At 42.4% G+C, this 19,010-nt stretch overlaps 3 protein-coding genes and 1 long non-coding RNA gene across 6 annotated transcripts; 2 read left to right on the top strand and 2 right to left on the bottom strand.

Moving 5' to 3' along the window:
- Positions 1–698: 698 nt before the first annotated feature.
- On the top strand, positions 699–4,160 carry fastkd3 (FAST kinase domains 3). 2 transcript variants are annotated; one of them, XM_076761781.1, is made up of 7 exons: positions 699–779; positions 1,107–2,603; positions 2,684–2,769; positions 3,160–3,334; positions 3,422–3,491; positions 3,603–3,717; positions 3,895–4,160. In XM_076761781.1, the coding sequence occupies exons 2-7, from the start codon at positions 1,136–1,138 to the stop codon at positions 3,991–3,993; spliced, it is 2,013 nt and encodes a 670-aa protein (XP_076617896.1). In that variant the 5' UTR covers positions 699–779; positions 1,107–1,135; the 3' UTR covers positions 3,994–4,160. The 2 variants fall into 2 exon arrangements, with proteins under 2 accessions (XP_076617896.1, XP_076617897.1); XM_076761782.1 differs by lacking the exon at positions 699–779 and adding an exon at positions 823–938.
- Positions 4,161–4,207: 47 nt separating this feature from the next.
- chmp5b (charged multivesicular body protein 5b) lies at positions 4,208–6,554 on the bottom strand. Its single transcript, XM_076761783.1, has 8 exons — positions 6,387–6,554; positions 5,630–5,734; positions 5,405–5,451; positions 5,195–5,288; positions 5,041–5,112; positions 4,834–4,942; positions 4,604–4,719; positions 4,208–4,526 (listed from the first exon to the last, which is right to left on the bottom strand). The coding sequence occupies exons 1-8, from the start codon at positions 6,453–6,455 to the stop codon at positions 4,476–4,478; spliced, it is 663 nt and encodes a 220-aa protein (XP_076617898.1). The 5' UTR covers positions 6,456–6,554; the 3' UTR covers positions 4,208–4,475.
- A 608-nt stretch (positions 6,555–7,162) lies between these two features.
- Positions 7,163–14,034, bottom strand: LOC143314438 (delta-type opioid receptor-like). Its single transcript, XM_076721456.1, has 4 exons — positions 13,852–14,034; positions 13,252–13,504; positions 10,416–10,768; positions 7,163–10,053 (listed from the first exon to the last, which is right to left on the bottom strand). Exons 2-4 carry the CDS (start codon positions 13,494–13,496, stop codon positions 9,524–9,526), a joined length of 1,128 nt encoding a protein of 375 aa, XP_076577571.1. The 5' UTR covers positions 13,497–13,504; positions 13,852–14,034; the 3' UTR covers positions 7,163–9,523.
- A 739-nt stretch (positions 14,035–14,773) lies between these two features.
- Positions 14,774–17,318, top strand: LOC143339676 (uncharacterized). 2 transcript variants are annotated; one of them, XR_013079359.1, is made up of 3 exons: positions 14,774–14,876; positions 15,067–15,164; positions 16,812–17,318. It is a non-coding gene; the product is annotated as an uncharacterized LOC143339676 (long non-coding RNA). The 2 variants fall into 2 exon arrangements; XR_013079360.1 differs by having other exon boundaries at positions 14,801–14,876; positions 15,098–15,164.
- The last annotated feature ends 1,692 nt before the right edge of the window (positions 17,319–19,010 follow it).

The following is a 19,010-nucleotide window of genomic DNA, read 5'->3' as shown; positions in this document are numbered from 1 at the left end:
GTATTGTTACTTTTAGGATCTGAGTACTTCCACTGTTCAGCAGGATGCATCTCAACTTTTAAAGGCCCTTTGAGTCCACAGTGTTAATGGTGGCCTGTAGTGGACAAAGTCACTAGGCATACTCTGCGTTTTTGGAATTACAGTACAGTCAAATTACAGTCTAATCGACTATGATAAGGGGAAGGGGTTTTGTAGGGGTCTTTACTTGGAGTGAGGAACACATTGTTCATTGGACTTTGACTTACTGGTTATATCGCCCTCTAGTGTATGAATATTGTATGAACGTTTCAAACTGCGTCATGCTGCCTCCAAATGCTGTCTGATAAAACATCACCTAAAGTTCCTCAGAGTTGAGAGGCAATTAAAAATGCTTGGTATGGTGATGTGGTGGTCGTATGAATATTTCTGTAACATCTTAAGTTATCAGAATGGAAATTTGAGATGTGAACTTCATGGAAGGGGTTTACGCAAAGATAATGGCAACATGGCGTGTTTCAGAGCTAAAGTTAATAAGAATCAAGCAACACCTCTCTGTAGTATAGGTCCACCCTTTCGTTTACTCCTGTGCGAGCATTGCGTTGTTTAATTATCTAGCAATATTTCTGTTGCACGGTCAATTTTACTTCCAATCAAAAAATCGAAAAGGTTGAGAAGTCGTTCTTCAACTTGAGCAGTTCAGACTTACGAGGTGCATTGAAAGCCTCACAAGCCTTACGGAGTCACGTTGGGACGCTTCATCGTCCGGTTCCGTGACCGTTTGCTGTTGTTGGAAAGTTCGGGTATGATTTTTGTCGGGTTCATCTTCTCATTTGCTATTTATTTACCACTGTGAGTCAAAGCGTTAGTCTTAAAAACGCTAGTCAGAGCAGTACGACACTTCGAGGCTAGCCATGAAGCTAGCAGCTAAGTAGCTAACGTTAGCTAACAGCACGCTCAAGGTTGGTTAGTTAACATCAGAGGGGAGGGTCTGAGTCCCTCTCACTACCCGTAGTTATGTATTTCGGTTTAGTTACATATTGTGAATCAATGCGTCGTCTTCGAACAAATCCTTAGAGATCTTTTATTGCTTATTTTTGTTTATAAGTTTTTCTTTCTTGCTGTTTCAGCTGGGTATGACCCGTCCTGTTTCAGAGTCATGGCTCTGAAGCTGATCCAGAGATTTCCGCAGCTCTGGCTATTCGGGATTCAACGTTACCCTCCTGTTGGACCCGTCTGCCCCACCAGGCTCCTGAGTGCCAGCAGTGCGGGTCAGCAGCTATGTGTACCTTGCCTGTGTACCTCAGCTGCCGGCTGCATCCGGAGCCAGACCTGCGGAAGGCTCCAGCCGGACTGCGGTAGAAGGACCCTGACCACCACCATCATCAGGGAGCCGTGCTTCGTCGCCAGCAGCTCTGTCGGACTCCACAGAGACTCGGGACCTCGGCTCCGTCTGACCCAGCTGCACCCACCCACGGCTGCAGAGGAACAGGTTTTCCAGCAGCGTCTGAAGAGCTGCTCCTCGTCCCGGCAGGTGTTCACACTGCTACGCTCAGTGGGGATCATGTGTGACACCATGGCTGCAGCAGCGCTTCACCGTGTGGCCGACCTGGAGCAGGTGGGTAACTCTCTGAGGGATCCCACAGTGCTGGAGAAGGACACCATCGTAGCTTTGTGCTTCCAGCTGGAGCAGGAGTCTAAGCGGCTGACAGATGCTGGGCTGGTATCAGCTCTCTTGGCTTGCACACGCCTCTTTTTGGATCCGTGGAGCACGCTGATGGTTCGGCTGGTGTCTGAGAGCCAGGAGAGGTTAGACAGAGGGCAGATGACTGTGGGGCAGCTGTGCACACTGGGCCAAGCGATGCTGGCTATAGACGGTCCTGAGTGTGTGATGCTGGAACAGGTGATGGAGCAAATCCAGAAGCAGAAGCCTGCCCAGTGGAGCCTAGTAGATCTCATTGCTGTTTATAGATTACTGCAAGGTGGTGTGGTTCAAGATGGAAACTACCAGGACCTGTTGAATGCCATGCACACCCACGCTGTGACCGTTACCTCCCGCATGGATCCTGCAGCCGTCAGCGGGGTGCTTGGTGCTCTGGTGACCCTGCATCAGTCGCAGGCCATGCCTCTTGTGATCAGCCTGTGTAAGCAGGCCGTACGCCATGTACGGCTCTTCACTGATGAGGAGCTCACCATTGTGCTTGGAGCCCTTATGCACTTTGGCCACAGTGATCATTACTTTGTGGAGGCGATAGAGAGGTATGTGCCCACAATGGCCTTCACCTCCCATCCAGAGACGGTCACCAAGGTGATTCAGTTCTTTGGCCGCAGGAACATCCTGTCCCCGCCCGTGTGTGACGCTATCGCGGAGAGCTTCGTGTACCGAGCGGACGATTACACCACCAGCCAGGTAGCCAGGCAGATCATGGCTCTGGGAAAGCTCGGGTACCTTCCGCCCAACGCCAGCCAGCTGTTCAGGAAAGTTGAGGCCATCCTGCACTCACGCTTTTCACACTTCCAGCCTCGAACGATGCTCTCTCTGCTTCACTCCTGCACCTTGGTGGAGAGGTTCCCCGTTAACTTCGTCTCCAAAGTTTTCAGCAGTTACTTCCTCCAGCAACTGCAAGGTAAAGCATCCTGTCAGACACATGCAGTATCACCCTGAGTGTCAATACAACTGACAAAAATAACAAATACTGTGTTGCAGAGCAGGGCAAAGGGATGGACCAGATCACCCTGGCACAGCTGACCCAGCTCTACATGACTTTGAAGTTGGAGTGTCCTTTCTATCAGGTAAAATATGTGAAGGTTTAATATGTTAAAGTTGAGGCCAGCCCTAAAGGATTAGTACACAGTCAGAAACCTGAATACACACCCTCTTAATCAACATCATCAGCCTGTGAGGTTCAGTAAATTCCAGTCCTCTATGTTAAAACCTGCACAGGCTCTGAGCGACTTTCTGCATTTCCTTTAGTGACTGTAGATAAAAACTTTCAGGGCATTTTTCTGACTTACCTGTAAATTTCACGCGTGTGTGAATTGTCAACTTCAGGCATCAAACATGTGTAAAAATGTATTTGTTTATTTCTTGCCAAACAATATATTTCATGGTTTCCCATAAAAAGGACAATAGAAAGCAAAATGGATCTAATTAGATGAATGAATGCATTTGTGTCCCCTCAGGGTCCCAAACTCCTTTCCAAGTATCGCATCAAGTCTTTCCTCATTCCCGGACGCTCTCTGGAGACGCCAGTGGACGTACAGCTGTACAACTCTGTGAAATCTGGACTGGAGAAATTTCTCGGTGGTCGTTCGTACTTTGGATCCAAAGTTCTGACGCCGTACTGCTACACACTCGGTAACATTAACACGAGAGCTGCCAATCTCCTCAATGTTTCCTCTCGTCTGCCTACCAAAGGCTTAACATTTGTTTTTGCTCCTGTAGATGTGGAGATAAAACTTGATGAGGAGGGATATGTGCTTCCTGCCAGTTACAATGATGAGGTGTACAAAAGGTAAATGGTTTTATGTATTACACGTATAAGGCTGAATGTAAAGTTCATGTTTGAGAGCTGGATGGTCAAGGCGAGTGATGTACCAGGTCTGAACACACTGCTCTGTTACAGGATAGCTCTCTGTATTGATGGACGAAAGAGGTTCACGTCAAACAAAAGACAGCTACTCGGGAAAGAGGCCATCAAGCAGCGACATCTGAGGCTTCTGGGATATGAAGTTGTCCAGGTTAGACCCTCGCTTTCATGCTTTTGACAGTCAGTCAAATGTTAGATCTGTCCATTCTATTAGCTACATGGCTCATAAACTACAACCTTCTGGACTGTTGTTCCCATTTCTTTTGCTGTTAACCCGTCGGTTGTTTGTTTTTAATGAAATGAACGAGTAATGTTTTTTTCCTTCCAGATTCCTTTCTATGAATTTGAAAAACTGCAAAACAACAGCAGCGTGGTGGAATATCTGCACCGGAAGATCTTCCCTCAGACTTACAGGCTGAGCTGGTGATGATGAAGATAATCTTCATCATGTGGATGTGCCATCAGGGGTCTTTACTTTTGTCGATACTGGTCCGCAAGAAATCGATATTTATTTTTTTAATCACAACTGTTTCCGAATGACTGTTGTTGACTGTTATTTGGCTGCTTAACTTAACAATAAAGTGACTTTTGTACAAATAATGACTTTCAAGTGACTTAAACGCATCACACAAAGTTAAGAATCGTTTGAAAAATAGAATTTATTCTGTTCTTGGCAACTCAACGCTGCAGAAACTGTACAAAGTTAAGAGAGTCCCGATTCCAACAATCATCTCAGATACAAATGACATTAGCTAACTCAGAATAATAATCAGAATTTATAGTTCCCATCATTCATTTGACGGAGCTTTGATTTTCAAGGCTGCACTCTAGGGCTGGGAGTGTCAGTTGGATAAATATAAAAAAGGCTATGATACATGGAAAACCAGCACCAGTGCTCTCATCGCTCCTTTATGTAGCAGGAATCTGAGGGAGGCCAAACTCGTCCACCAGAACGCCATCCTGAAACAGAAGGAGAAGAGTGCTCATAAAGACAGCTCTGTAAACTAATGAGAAAACCCTGAAGAACTGTGAAGTACCCTGTTTGTTGACTTCTCTCCAGGCAGGCCCTCTGGGATGGAAGGAGCTGATGAAGCCTCGTCCAGGTAGGAGCTGTCGTCGTCCATCAGGAACTCATCTCCCAACGCGTCCAGCTCTGTGGACACATGCATAATGAGGAATTAACCATTGCTGGAAAATGGTGGTTTCTTGTATCAAAGTTAAATTTTATGTAAACTATAAAATCCAGTCATTGGAGTGTGTTAGTGACCTGCTTCCAAGTCGTCCTCATCAATGTCAGGGGTGCCATAGCTCCTGCTCATCGCCTCCTGGATGTCATTGGCGTCCTCCATCATGTCTTCCAGCTGATCTTGAAGATCCTGCATATTAAAAGAAAATATATCTCTTAACTGCTGACTTATTGCCAGCATTAGATGACCCTCCTATTGAAGTAAACCTGTAGTCAAGAAACAAATACCTCAATCTTGTCAATCTTCACATTCTTGTATGCTTTCTTCATGTCTTTGAGGCCAGTTTTCATGGCGTCAACCTAAAAGGAAAAAGCAAATGTTACCAGAAAGCCACACTTTCTTCAGTTATTATCACATCTGGGAGATAAACCTGTGTCTTACTGTAGTTTTAGTGTCTTTCAGGGACTGGATAGTGTAGTTGGCTTGTTCCATGTTGAACGACTGCTGCATGAGATTATCTCTCTGGCCCTCGTACCTGGAAGACATAATGATGAAAAACAATTAGACTCTCATAGCTGTGATTGATGAGCAAAACGTTCAGAGGGTTTATTTGTCATGTTGTAATAATACAAACACTTTGGCTTTACTTACATTCTCTTCTGCTTCAGGACTCTCATAGCTTTTTGCTTGACCATGTTCTAATGAAAGAGAAAAATAATGGAGAACACCTCAATGATACCAAATGATGATCAACATGAACGGGACACAAGTGCATCACGATTAAGGCAGAATTACTTAACAGCAGTGTGTCAGATTCACAGTTTTGTTTGCTTTGATCAAAAATTCCTCACTTAAATCAAAATTTTGCCATCTCACCTTTGAGGGCCCGTCTCTCATCTTCTTCATCTGTTCCTTGTATTTCACAAGTTCAGCATCTAGTCTGGCGATCTTCTTGTCGATGGACTCTGCCCGACCGTCAACCTTAGATTAAAAAACAGACAACAGCACATCAACTCTGATCATACATATTGATCACAACAGTCGGATAATCTCTATAAGGAAAGTGCAGGGAATGCCTTTCCTTCAGGTACACATACACCGTGTCTTGAGTGAGGCTAATGGAGAACCATTAAACATCCCATATCATCTGTTTTTTTTTTCTCCACCCCCGTAGACTAATAATAGCTCTGCCCTGACAAATAACCTGAATAACTGGTCGATGTCAGTCATCCCACTGAGAGCCTGGTATGGTTTCAGCTGTATGGCGATTAAATAACTCAAATTCCTGCTCAAAATGACATAATGCTGATTCATGACCTGAACAGACGGACCCATTGTTTTGTTTAAATACCTTGTTTATCGCCTGACCCTATCAATACACTGTGTTAGGTAAAAATGCCCAATGGGTTAATCCTGTCTGCTATCAATAAAGTCAAAAATGATTAATATAGACGAATCGGCTCGTTTATTAGGACAACATGGCAGTTGAATATGACAGACTGACCTGTTTTCTGCTCATAAAAGTTAGCTAGCAGTTAGCTAGCTAACAGTTAGCTAACTGAGCCGAGAAGGGGGTCGGTCTTTGTTTACTCACAAGACAGCGTTGAAAAAGTTCCTTCAGGATTATACTTACACTTCCTATGCAGTCCGTGAGGTTCGGCGGAGGAGCTTTGGGCTTCGAACTGCCAAATATACGGTTCATTTTGGCAAAATTAGGGGTTTTAAAACTCGAGAAAGCTGCGTTAGTTCGCTGTCACCGCCGCCGTCCAGCTGAGCGAAAACACCCGGAAGAGAGACTTTCAGGTGACGTCAACACAGGCACGTGATCATGACTCCCTCAGCCTCGCCCTCTTAAATGCTCAGATGTTCATTGTTGGGGTGGAGTCGATGGTTCAACGTCCTTATTGATTCCTATATTTTATTCATGCCCATTATCACAGCTCCTTCTCCTTTGTTCGCGGTTATAACTGCACCGAAAAAATGGCTAAAACAAATTCCAGTAAAGTAACACAAAGAAATGAAGTAACAACTCAAATAAAGTCAAGAATAAAATAAAATCAAATCAGGATACACTCTTAGATTAATGTCTGTTTTAATAATACTGGGGTAGGTTGTCTTTTTCATTACATAAATGAAAGCACTAATTACTTTATCAATTCACAAATTAGTCATTTATAGTCTGCAATGTCAGAAATGATATTACAAAGTTTTAATATTGCTTATCTTCATTTAAGGCTGGATTACCAATGAGGCAAAGCAGGTACCAGCTCCAGGGCTCCAGACTGACAGACCCCCAAGGGCCCCCGACACCGTTCAGTTGACTGTGTGTCATGTGATCTGTACTGTTTTGAGTGTGGGGAAAAAGCACTGTCATGATGAGGGCCTTATGGTGGTTCCTACTACAAGAGTAACTATGACCAGTGGATGTTTATTAATTGTTTATTTATTGAAAAACATTGAATTTTCTCTTGATTGGACAGTTAGCTAATAATGTAAGCGCTAATTAGGACGACTGTAGTGAACCATCTGCTGATGTTCACTTGAGTGCATGCAACTGTCAATCACAAGATTTATTTATTTATCTTTTACCAGACCCCTCATAGTTTAGTTATTACATTTTCCTTCCTCTGGGGGGAGCTGCTGGCATTCAGTAAAACAAAATCTCCACCTGCACCCATTCAAACTCATCTCTGTGCAGAAAAATCACATAAAAGCTAAAACTTCTATCAAAGAAGCGACGGTGAGAGCGTCTTCTGAAATGAAATACTCAAAAGTAATGATGAAGAGCAAAGACAGACAGATATTTCTGGCAGCATCTGAGGAGAGTACCACGCACTACACTTTCCAAATTAAAACAGATGAGCCCGAGAGAAGAGGATCAACGAAGATTTGTGAAACTGGCTTTAATATTAAGCACTTCACACACAGGATGATCAATACACCTCCTGCTCGGCCAAAGCCAATATACAGTAGCAGCTTTTAACAGTGAGCACAGAGACTGCAAAACAAACAATGGTGTCTCGGTCACAGTGTCCTTTCTTAGAATAATCGCTTTTTTTTTTTTTGTCTGGTAGCAGAATTCTGTGTTCTAAATATTTCATGGCAGTATACATGATGTACTTAGAGATTTGTTAACAATACAAGTTTCTCCAAATGCACAAAACTCTAGTTTAGGGACATGAGTGTTTATGGAAATTGATTTTATTACTTAAGTGTTAGCTGAAGTTCTCCTTTAATGAGATATATGACTTCTATGTTTATATAATACAGAGTCTATTTGCAGTACATTCAAAATAACAGCACAGTCCATCAAGCATATAGGCTGCCGATGTTACATTATTTACTATCATAGCAACAATCATGCTACAAGTACAATATATTTCAGTGATGTCTGTGCAAAGGTTGTTTTTTGTCATCTTTACAAAATACTATCATACTGTACAGTTGACAGAATAAACTGTATCTAACAATGTGCTTAACAGCTTGTTTAAACAGCTATTTGTGTTTTCAGATTGCACTGATCGAACATTTCTCTACAGCAACAGCATGAGTGTTTCAATAGGACAATGCATTTCATGGTAAAAGCCATAAACAGCACATGATGATGGAATTATACACCATGAATTGAACAACTTATCAAACTGGACACAACTCCAGAGTCAAAGCTGATAGAGAGCCCTCTGTCAAATATTAAATGCACATTCAAGTCCAGGATTTTCCCTTATAACGTCTCTCTGCAATAAACTTGCTTTGACGCAACTGAGTGCAACTTATTTTTTTGTGTGTTTACCTCAGAGCGACTTCAAAGTCCAACATGAGTCAGTTCTCTCACATTGTAGTCAGGCTGCACACTTCAGACTCTTCACAGAGGTGAAAAGGGCTTTGGCGCATATCTGCTGTCAGTGATTCATGCAACGACCACTGACACGTTAACCGCATACGAAAACTATGCATGACGTGCCGTTGGACCTCATTCAGTCATCATTACTAAAATTATTTTCCTCTGATGCAAGGCTGTGTTATCCTGGACTGTTAAAGGCACGTTTGGCAATAGGAAAAATCATAGGAGGAAATGACAGGAATCTTAAAATTTCAGACAGACATAAACAAAATACAGTAAAATTAGCATGAAACAGTGTTGTAACAAGTATACTGTATGAAACTTGAGCCAATAATGTTTCAATTTTACAGTCTCTTTCTACTTTTTTTCACTAAATTGTCAACAATTTTCCTGAAAAATTTTGACATTATATTCTCATTACCACATTACCAGCCATGTTTGCAACATGCCATATGGTTTTCTGATTGCTCACTCATAAACTTATTCCTTAATAACATACTATCTAACAGGACAGGAGATGGTTTGAAAGACTGGTTTGGAGACTGTTAATCTTTAATCTTTAGTCTTTTTTTCCTGCTCAAACAACAGACTCTTCTAGTTCACGTCCACCTGCCTGTTCATATAATAAATACACAACTTTTAAAACAAAAGCCACGGGGGAAAAAAATGAATCAGAGTGACAGCAGTCACAGCAAAGGGGAAGTGTTTTTGATTCTATGTGGGCTTATGGAAAAGATGGAGAGCAATTTATAATGTGTAACTTACATTTGATCTCTGAAATGAAATCATATCAGTGTTGGCACGCAAATAAATCAACTTCTGTAAATTGAGCCAAACCTTGTCTACATTGCTGATGTGACATGGGTTAGGCCCAGGTCATGTGAGTCTTCCTTTCCAATGTGGGAAATTGAAGACAGTTCCACTGCTAGTCATGTAGGTTTACTAGTCCCATCAGGGTTCTCCAGGGGGACAGCGGCTTCTCGCATGGTGCCGGGGGCTTTCTTGCTCCCTGACACCTTCTCCCCCCTCAGTTTGGCCGAGAGGCAGAAGTCTTTGAAGCAGCGTTTGAAGTTCTCATCCAGAAAGGCATAGAGGACTGGGTTGAGGCTACTGTTTGTGTAGCCCAGAGCCACGCAGAAGAAGTAAGCGGCCATGATGGCGGTGGTTTCGGGCACGCTCACGAGTGCCTTGACCAGGATGAAAATATGAATGGGCGTCCAGCAGATCACGAACACCGCCACCACGACCACCACCAGCCGCGTGATCCGCCGCAGGTTGCGGTCCTTTTCCCGTGAGCCGGACAACATTCGGACGCTCTTCAGCCTCAGGACCATGAGGGAGTAGCACACGGTGATGATGAGCACAGGCACGACGAAGGCAAAGACGAACACACATATCTTCATCAGTGTGTCCCAGTACACGTACGGCTCTGGGAACTGTAAGGCACACTCAGTTATGTCTGCAGGAGCAAAGGAGAGAGGGAGGGAGAGGATGTGAATGAAGTGATGAAGTGCACTTGAGCTTTATCATAAATAAAACTCCACTTTGTGCCTTTCTGCCATCAATTTAGCAAGATGTCATGGAACAGCTAATCTGCACTCAAACAGGAATATTTTACTCTAAACTCTGCTTTTTTTTCATCTGTATTCAGGAAGGATGACTCATGATGTGAGGCTAATAAAGAACTCTGCACTGATGGACTTGATAGAATATATTTCTGCTCTTAAAATATTACCAGCACAAACTTCAAGTGAGTGTCACAACTTAAAAAATTGGCTGAAGCCTCTCAGCTTGGAAAGTAATGTGAAAGCACTTTCTCACCGCTCTTCGTCTGGGTGCCCCCCAGAACAAAAGCAGGTATCCCCGCGGCTGAGGACAGGATCCAGATGCACACATTGATCATCTTGGCTTTGATCGGAGTGCGGAAGTCCAGGGCTTTCACCGGGTGGCACACAGCCACATAGCGATCCACACTCATCATGGTGAGAGTAAAGATGCTGGTGAACATGTTGTAGTAGTCGATGGAGATGAAGACCTTGCACACCACCTCACCGAAGGGCCAGGTGTTCAACAGGTAGTCTGTGCTCTGGAAGGGCATTGTGGTGGTGACCAGGGCATCGGCGAGGGCTAAGTTGAAAATGTAAATGTTGGTGGCTGTCTTCATCTTTGTGTACCTGTTAAACATGCAGAACAGAAGTTTGTCCTATAACTGTGAGGGGGATAGAGGTGACCAGAGGCCCAGCTGTATACTTGGCTGACCCTTTAAAAGGTTTCTCAGCTCATTTTGAATTAAACACTGTGCATTAGTCCACACTGCTTCCTTGAATAGGTAATGTGATTTCTGTGACTTACACTTCATTGTTATGTATAGTATGCTGCTGATTGCAGGCCACGCATAATCAACTTGTTTTCACTTCATTAAATTATAATGGCAGTAATATAAAGCAGTAGAGGATGAGCTTAATAAAATGTAATTTAAAATTTAAAGTCTTTTTTTTTCTTTTTACCAGTGGTAATGCCTACAGGATATAATGAAGCATTGAGATTAATATAAGATGCTTCAGAACTACCTACTTTGATTCATGGTGATGGGCCAATATTGCTGTGGCTCACCAGAAGTGATGCATTTTTTTGGTTATAATAAAAATTCTGAACATCAGCAACAAACTTGTGGAAACAGAAGTTTCACTGCAGGTACCAGGCTGTTCATTGTCTATTGTCATTAAAGTTGCAAATGTGATTCTTACAGATCTATTGTACCAAGTTCACATAGACTGATACCATCTTAATGTCTGTATGTCAAATATGAAGCTACTGTTAGCAGCTGATTAGCTTAGCTTAGCATAAAAACTGTAGACAGCTGTCGAAAAGTAACAAAATCGTATTAGCACCAGCACTCTGAGACTTATTAATAGACTATTTTATATCTGGTTTGTTTCATCTGTACAAATACTAGAGCATTAAAATGACACCGTGTGGTTTTACGCTAACAAGCTGCTAGCTGTAGCTTCATATTGAATGTACAGGCATGAGAACGATATCAATCTTTTCAAATCTAAATTCAAAGTGTCTCTCCCAAATTTTCAAACTATTCCTTTAAACATGCATTAACAGATTTTTTGCCACTTGGGGGCAGAGCTTGTGAAGGTGTTTTGACAGTCATGTTAGCAAACAGTTAGCCAGCAAACACTAGCATTTCCTTTTGTGTTTGTCCACCTGCCCAATGAAAGTCCAATATTCACTTCCTTTTAGCTCTGTTTTACTGTCCACCAACTCCTGAGGGAAATATCTGGCTCTTTAGCCGCTAAATGCTCCACCGTGCTCACCAGTTAGTCGCTGACTTTGCTAACTTGCTAGCAAAACATAGGCTAAACCAAAACAATGAGCTGAAAGAGGCAACAATGGAATGTAGAGTTGTTTGATGATTATCTGCGGGTTCATCACTCTGAGCTACACCTTCCACATTACATGTAGTCATTAGATCCATTAATATAAAGCTATTGATTAGAACAATAGTTTAGAGCGCTAACATCTGAGGTTTGCTTACTTCTTGTTTATAGCTCAATAAACGTGTCTATCGTCTTTGCAAGAGCATGGATGAGTGTAATTTCAGATATTTGTTTGCACTAAATCAACACAAAACCTCTTTTTACTGTCCTCCGGGGAGCAACTAAACAGTAGAACATGCAGCGTTTTCAGGAACTGAAGTGATAAAAGTGGTTTCTACCGACAGGCGACGCAATCAGTCTGATTTGAGGTAATTGTTGTCTATGGACCGAAGCATACTGGACGGCACTGCTGCATTTCACATTACATCAGAGCTGATTTGTTGCTCCCGCACACCATAAATAATACCCAATGAGGAGCAAGCAGGCTATCGGCTTGATAAAGCACCACTGGTTACAACTCTGATTAATATCATGCCCCCAGACGCAGAGAGATTTATACAGTATTGTTATTATATTTTGGGGGTCTTGGGGGTTATTATATCCATAAAATGGGCCAATTTGAAGGTTTCAGGCACTTCTCATCCACTGAAGGAGGCAGAATCGATTCTACATTGCCGTATTTCACACATTAAATGTTGAATTAGAAATGACACCATTGATATCAGCCCTTTAAACTAGTGTTCTGAACTCCAGTTTTCTACAAAATTCATACATATTTTATCCAAGCATTTTACATGCATATTACATGCTTTGGGTGAGCTGTCTAAGTGGGCTTTAGTACAATATGCCTTCTTTCTGTGAAGGATCTGTCTCTAGAGAGCATCAAAGGACATCAGACACATTGAGGAGAACTACGACACAGACGAAATGGCCTAGAGGTCACTGTGAAAGCCGATGTCCTCTCCTCAAGTAATAACATTTACAGTGACTGTGGAGAAAGACATTGCTCCACCTGGACCTCTGCTGTTTTCTGCATTTCTGAAAACACATGGCATAATTAGGCTTCCCACATGTGCCGAAGAGATTAGATCCCTCTTACTAAAGTTGTTCTGCTACTTTAAATCGCAATAAAATTACATTGCTATATAAGCGTACAGTGTATATCTTGCATAGTGGACACCCCATAGACTTATTGCATTTATCTTAATGGTAATATAACAGAAAACATGGCAGCATCCTTATTTTATTTCACTCTGACATGACCTTACCTGATGATCACATACATGACGAGGCAGTTGCCCAACAAGCCGACCACAAACACCACAGAGTAGACTGCAGTGATGATGGGGATGATGGGGGACATGCCCTCCTGCTCCCAGCCATCATCGGGGGTCACATTACGGCTGTCTGAGTATCCGGACACCCAGGCTGAAGAATTCACTGGACAGTCCTCCAGCAGCGTGGACAGACACTTATTTTCTTCTTTGAAAATTTCAACCGGAGTGCTTTCCATGCTGACACCTGTTTGTTGGGTTAATAAGCACGAAAAGCTTCAAAAAATAAAGCTCTGAAGCTGATAAACTGTACAGAAATAATGCTTATATGCCAATAAGTGTTATAGGTGGGCAAATGCAGTGGCATCGAGGCAGAAAAGCGCACGTGAAAAGCCACTTAAATCCTGATTAAAATGAAAAAAATATATCATGAGGTTGCTGCAATACCGTGACAGCCTTACAAACTTCACTTCGGCTCCGGAGCCACTTGTAGATCATGCAAAACATAGTCGGAAATAAACAGGAGCTCCAGCCATTCAGGGAAAAACGCGCACTGTAAACACATCACTAATGTGAAGCTCGCAGATTACTCACCTCGATCGACACGAATCAGCGGACGCAGCCTGTAAAATGTAAAATGTAAAACGTATTTTCCCAGTTGTGATTCGGGTTGTTGTGTTGCCTTGGTGAAGCTTGCAGCTCATCAAAGTTTGTGGATGGCTCTGCGCGCCCGGAGAGGAGCAGCAGCGGCTTTGCGGACACTCGTGCACACGCACTGATGGAGAGGTGGCGCGCAGTCAGGCTAGACCCACCACACACGCGCACTTGTTTCCATCACTGTGGGGACATTACAAAGACTACACTCATTTCCTATAGACTTACCATAATCCTAAGACAAACATTAAGACACGTCTTCACCCTAAAATGTAGTGATTTTTCTTATGGGGTTAAGCATTTTGGTCCCCACAAAGCTGTTGGACCCCACACCATGAGTGGGCTTCTGGCACTTGGAGCCCATAAATATAGAAAAGCAAGCACACACACACACACACACACACACACACACAACAGCCAACCATCACCCAAAATATGAGATGACAGAGTGATGACAACCTGTCAGCTTCCTCCAGCCTTATGTCACAGTGGAGTAAGAGCTGGTGAGCATCATTAACCAAGGCATCCCAATTAGCATGCTGGAAAACAGTACATGGTGCTGATAGTGTATTTGTCCTCTCATGATGTACAAATCTAAAAAACAAAAAATAAAGATACTGACATGCATGTTCTCTGGGGACACTAAAAACATATTTTCTTCAAGTTTTAAAGCAAATTTGACTGTTTGCTAAATTTTTGCATGCTGTCTGTATTACAGCAGACACCGGGGGAGGTGACAGTGAGACAGAGGGGAGGGAAATGCACGATAGATGAATGTCATAACCACTTTCAGTGGACACAGCACAGCAGTTTTGCGGTATTTCTGCTTCAGTGGACAGTGCAGAGGGACAGTGATATATGACCAACGTCCAGTGCAAGCAGGATTCACAGCACCCAACCTGCAAGAGATGATCTTCATTTCACCAAAAGTTGATACACCTCAGCCTCAGATCTCAAGCAAACAGGTATTATTTTGTAGCTTTTAAAAACTCTCTCAAACATGCTGATTGAACTGTTGAGATCTGAGCACATTTTGTTCAAGGGTGCATTTTTACTTTAATAAGAGCAGAAAAATATCTTATTGTACCGACTGTACAATGTTTACACTCCTAAGCTCCACAGCCAGACGTATTGAGCTTACTCTTTCCCCTGCAGTGCCAAAAACCAGCTCTCCTTTATCCTGCAGCACTGGCACCAAAGGCTGTTAGTGGACTACAGTGAGTGTTGTTACAGCAGTGAAGTATGTCCATTCGGTGAGTGGGAAGAGAATCAGTCTCTAGCTAAACATTGTGTGTGGAGTCCCTCTAACGGCTCAAAAACCACAGTCTTATCAACCTGATACTGCATGGTCTTATCTACTTTAATGAGAACTGCATGTAATATAATTCTGATGTAAAGACACATTTCAGAAGTCCACTAAATAATGCACACTTCTGTTCAAGGTTTAACAGACTCCAGCTGCAATGATGGCTGAATACAATTGGTTTTGTTATTGGCTATGCTTTACACACTGCTCTACCCCTCCCCCCAAAAGTCTATTTATATTCTGTCAGTGCGCCTTTCTAATAGTTTGCTCATAAACCATCAGTCATTCGATCAAACCTTAGCACCTCTCATACAGGTTAGTGCAGGGCAAAGATGACTTAGAAGCTAATAATTAGACTGCACAAGAGCTCATGTAAACAGTGAAACAACTAATGCACATTAAACCAAGGAATGCAAAAACTAAAACACAGATGTGTAATTACTATAATAATAACTACGCTTTATGATAATGTCTGTATTTTGTCACCTTTATCAAATGAGGAAACCCATTTTGTGTCAAAAGGAACCACGTCCAAACATTTCCACCTACTGGGTTTTAAAAAAGAGAAAAATTGGTTGTTTTTGCAGTTTTTAATCATTATTATTATTGTTGGTTTTAGACAGTGGGACCCCAAACAACCAGGAAGCATGGCAAATGTCAACAAACACGGGTTAAGTTGTTTACAGTCACTTCATTCATTGTTGGTTTTTCTATTTTTATCACGTTTATGTCTTATTCATTGTTGCATCTTCTTTTGTTTTTGAAGTCTGGTTCATTACATTTTATCTTGAGTTGTACCAAAGACAGCCAGCGTTCAGGCTGCATTGAGTCCAGGGTTACATGAAACAATCAGACTGATAATAAGAAATGTTTACATGTGATGCATTAGGGCGATGCTGTATGTGAATGTTATACAACAGAGATTTGCAGTGGATTGTAATGTGACTCATCCTCCACATGCCACTGGCCAAGTAGCCCATCTAGTACAGTGAAACTAATGTCTGAAGATTATGAAAAGGTTTCATTTGCTGAGTCCTCAAGGCTCTCAGGAGGCCATGGATCTGTGAGCTTCTGTAAGTAATTATAGTGGCTACAAGGACATAAAAATACAATGAAAAGTCAAAAGTCGTTACTGCAGCAGGAAAATAATTTGAACAGTTTTGCTGCTGACTCAAACTCAGCAATGAATGAGCTCATTTCTGTTCCACTTTTCTCCTTCCATTGAATTTCTTTAAAGTGGGAAATGTGTCCGGACAGTAATCAGGTCAGTTACTTGGGGCTCAAGTTATTCAAGTCAACAAAAAGGAGGAGTATCCTATATATCTTCTTAATACTAAATTTTGTCATTTTGTGAATATCTCTCTCTTTTTAAACATTACAAGCTCTAACACAATGCAGCAAGTTTCCCTTCAGCCAGAAACTGGAGAAGTGATCTTTGAATGTTAATTAGACAACTTCATTCTGGCGTGACAGCTCAACATTTGCATCTTCTGGCTCCACAAAGTCTCCACCTCATTCGTCTTGCATGGACTGACTGATTTTATATCCCTGCTATTTGACAGCACACATTCACTGACTTTCTCCTTTATTTCAGCGATGCAGAAGGTGATACTAGTGCAAGTTCACAGACACTGACTGAACTGTGCTGGAGCTCAGAGGAAAAAAGGCGAATTGTTGAAAAAGGAGAAGAAAAGGTCCACCTGGTCAAAGTACAGGGCTCCAGCCTCCCCAGCACAGAGGAGAGGAAAATGAATCTGCCTCTCGCCCACTGCATGCTGGGATAGGCTACAACCTCGAACAGAAATAAGATGGTATAAAAAATTGATCTAAGAAGAAGATGAAGGAAAGAAACTGTGTCTTTACATTACACTCATGCAAACAGGGTAAATTAGTTCATTATGTGTAATCTGCTGCATGCAAACAGTCGACTCTGTATTAAAGATTATTTGCGTTGCATTTACAAGGTTCCACCTGTCCTCACACAGGCTGCACGTTAAACAAAGAAGAATGAGTCTTACAGCACCTGAACAGCACCTGCACTCGAGTCCCAGTGGCAAAAGTTGATGCACAAATGATACACAATTGCAAATTAAAGGCACAGATACAAATACAGATTTGCAAGTACAAATCACTTTGCATTTCTTTGTGTTTTATGAGTTGCAAAATGTATGAGGCTGTTTTTACCCCATGTATCCTTCTTAAAATCACAAATAGAGGAAAAGTCGGGGAACAGCTGAAGTCATTGGGCTGCTCTCTGTGAACCATGAATGTTTGTATAAACTGTCGTAACAATCCATTTAATTGTTGTTGAGATGGGTCACCCTGGACCGAAGTGGTGGACGGATTGACCCACGTTGCCGTCCTTAGAGCCACGCTCCCAGCATTGTAAAAAAAAACTTGGATTGCACTGGTGACAATTATATTTCAGATCAACATTTTCAAATCGTATAGGATGTTGCTGTGGAACTCAGTTTCCTTTGATCCGCTGTAGACCTCAACCATCTGTATCCATCTGTCCAGGGATGAGCTGCAGAGCATTGGCTCAGCAAAGACACCTTTGTTCATCCAAACAAATCCAGCTCTGTGTCGGCAAACATCCTGCTGAATCTGTACCACCTCCAGGACCTTCGCTCTCCAACTGACCCTAACCTCTGACCCCCACTGTACAGCAGCAAGTTAAAGAGGATTTCACCTCAGGAATCAATACAACATCACATTAATATTCTCATTCCAGCCCATCCTCTTCTCCACACAGACTAATGCCCTGCTGAGCTTACGGAAAATACTTGTCTATATGTGAACAGTCACAATTCTGTCAGTGTCTCTAAGTATTTCAAGTGTATATCCACAGTGAGGGATTAAATAGATTTAGAAGAAGATTACTTTGAAATTCACTGACAAACAGCATCAGATGCGACTCGTGCTTTGTGCTATTTTGAGGGCGATTACAGAAATGTGGGATTTGTAGCACAAATATTTTGATGCTTTGAACGGCGACAGCGCCGAAAAAGGTGAATCAGGCATCCTACAATATTTGCACTCCACACATTCTCAAAATAAACTCACAGTGCGTTGTGATTGGCCATCTCCATCTCCATCCTAAGAGCCACGTTCAGCATGACAGCAACTTACTGATATTTTTATCCTGATTACCGAGACTTGGTGGCGTGACAGGAGAGATGATTGATCTAGCTGTTTACTAATGTTCAGCGCTGACGATGACTTTCAGTTTGCTCATAATTAGCAGCTTTTGTAAAGACGTGTGGGAGGCTGGTAGAGTATCTTTCACAGCTTTGTCTGAACTCACAGGCCTGAAAGGACAGATGGACGCCATAACGCGCTGGCGCTTTGTTTCGCCCGCGCAGAGATGTGAGCGGGTCAACGAGGAATCTTGGATCTAATTTAAGTTCTGCCTTTGAAATTATGTAAGCAGGGTGATGAATTTTCATTTCGCAGGCCTGACATTGACAGTTATTTTCTGTCTGAAAGGATTTCTGAGAAAGAGCAAGTAAAATATGGAAGCCTTTTCCCCAAAAGACACTCAAATTATACTAAAAAATTCAATTACTGCCGTCTGTCAAAATTAAGAAAAAGTGGATGTCATATTGCACGTGAATCATTTTTCTTTGTTTCTAGACCATTTTTTCTTTTTTCACCCCAGATTCCTTTTCCTAAAGTGGTCATCACTATTTGATGGTAACACATCAGCTTGCTCCTTTGTGTTTGTATGGTGTGAAATGAGTAAGCATCTACCTACAGAGCTCCCCGTGCTAACATGACGCAGAGATGGGAA

This window comes from Chaetodon auriga, chromosome 21, assembly GCF_051107435.1.
Source record: "Chaetodon auriga isolate fChaAug3 chromosome 21, fChaAug3.hap1, whole genome shotgun sequence".
NCBI classification, from domain to species: Eukaryota; Metazoa; Chordata; class Actinopteri; order Chaetodontiformes; family Chaetodontidae; genus Chaetodon; species Chaetodon auriga.
The sequence above is the reverse complement of the archived record's forward strand: the minus strand, read 5'-3'. Positions and strand labels throughout refer to the sequence as shown.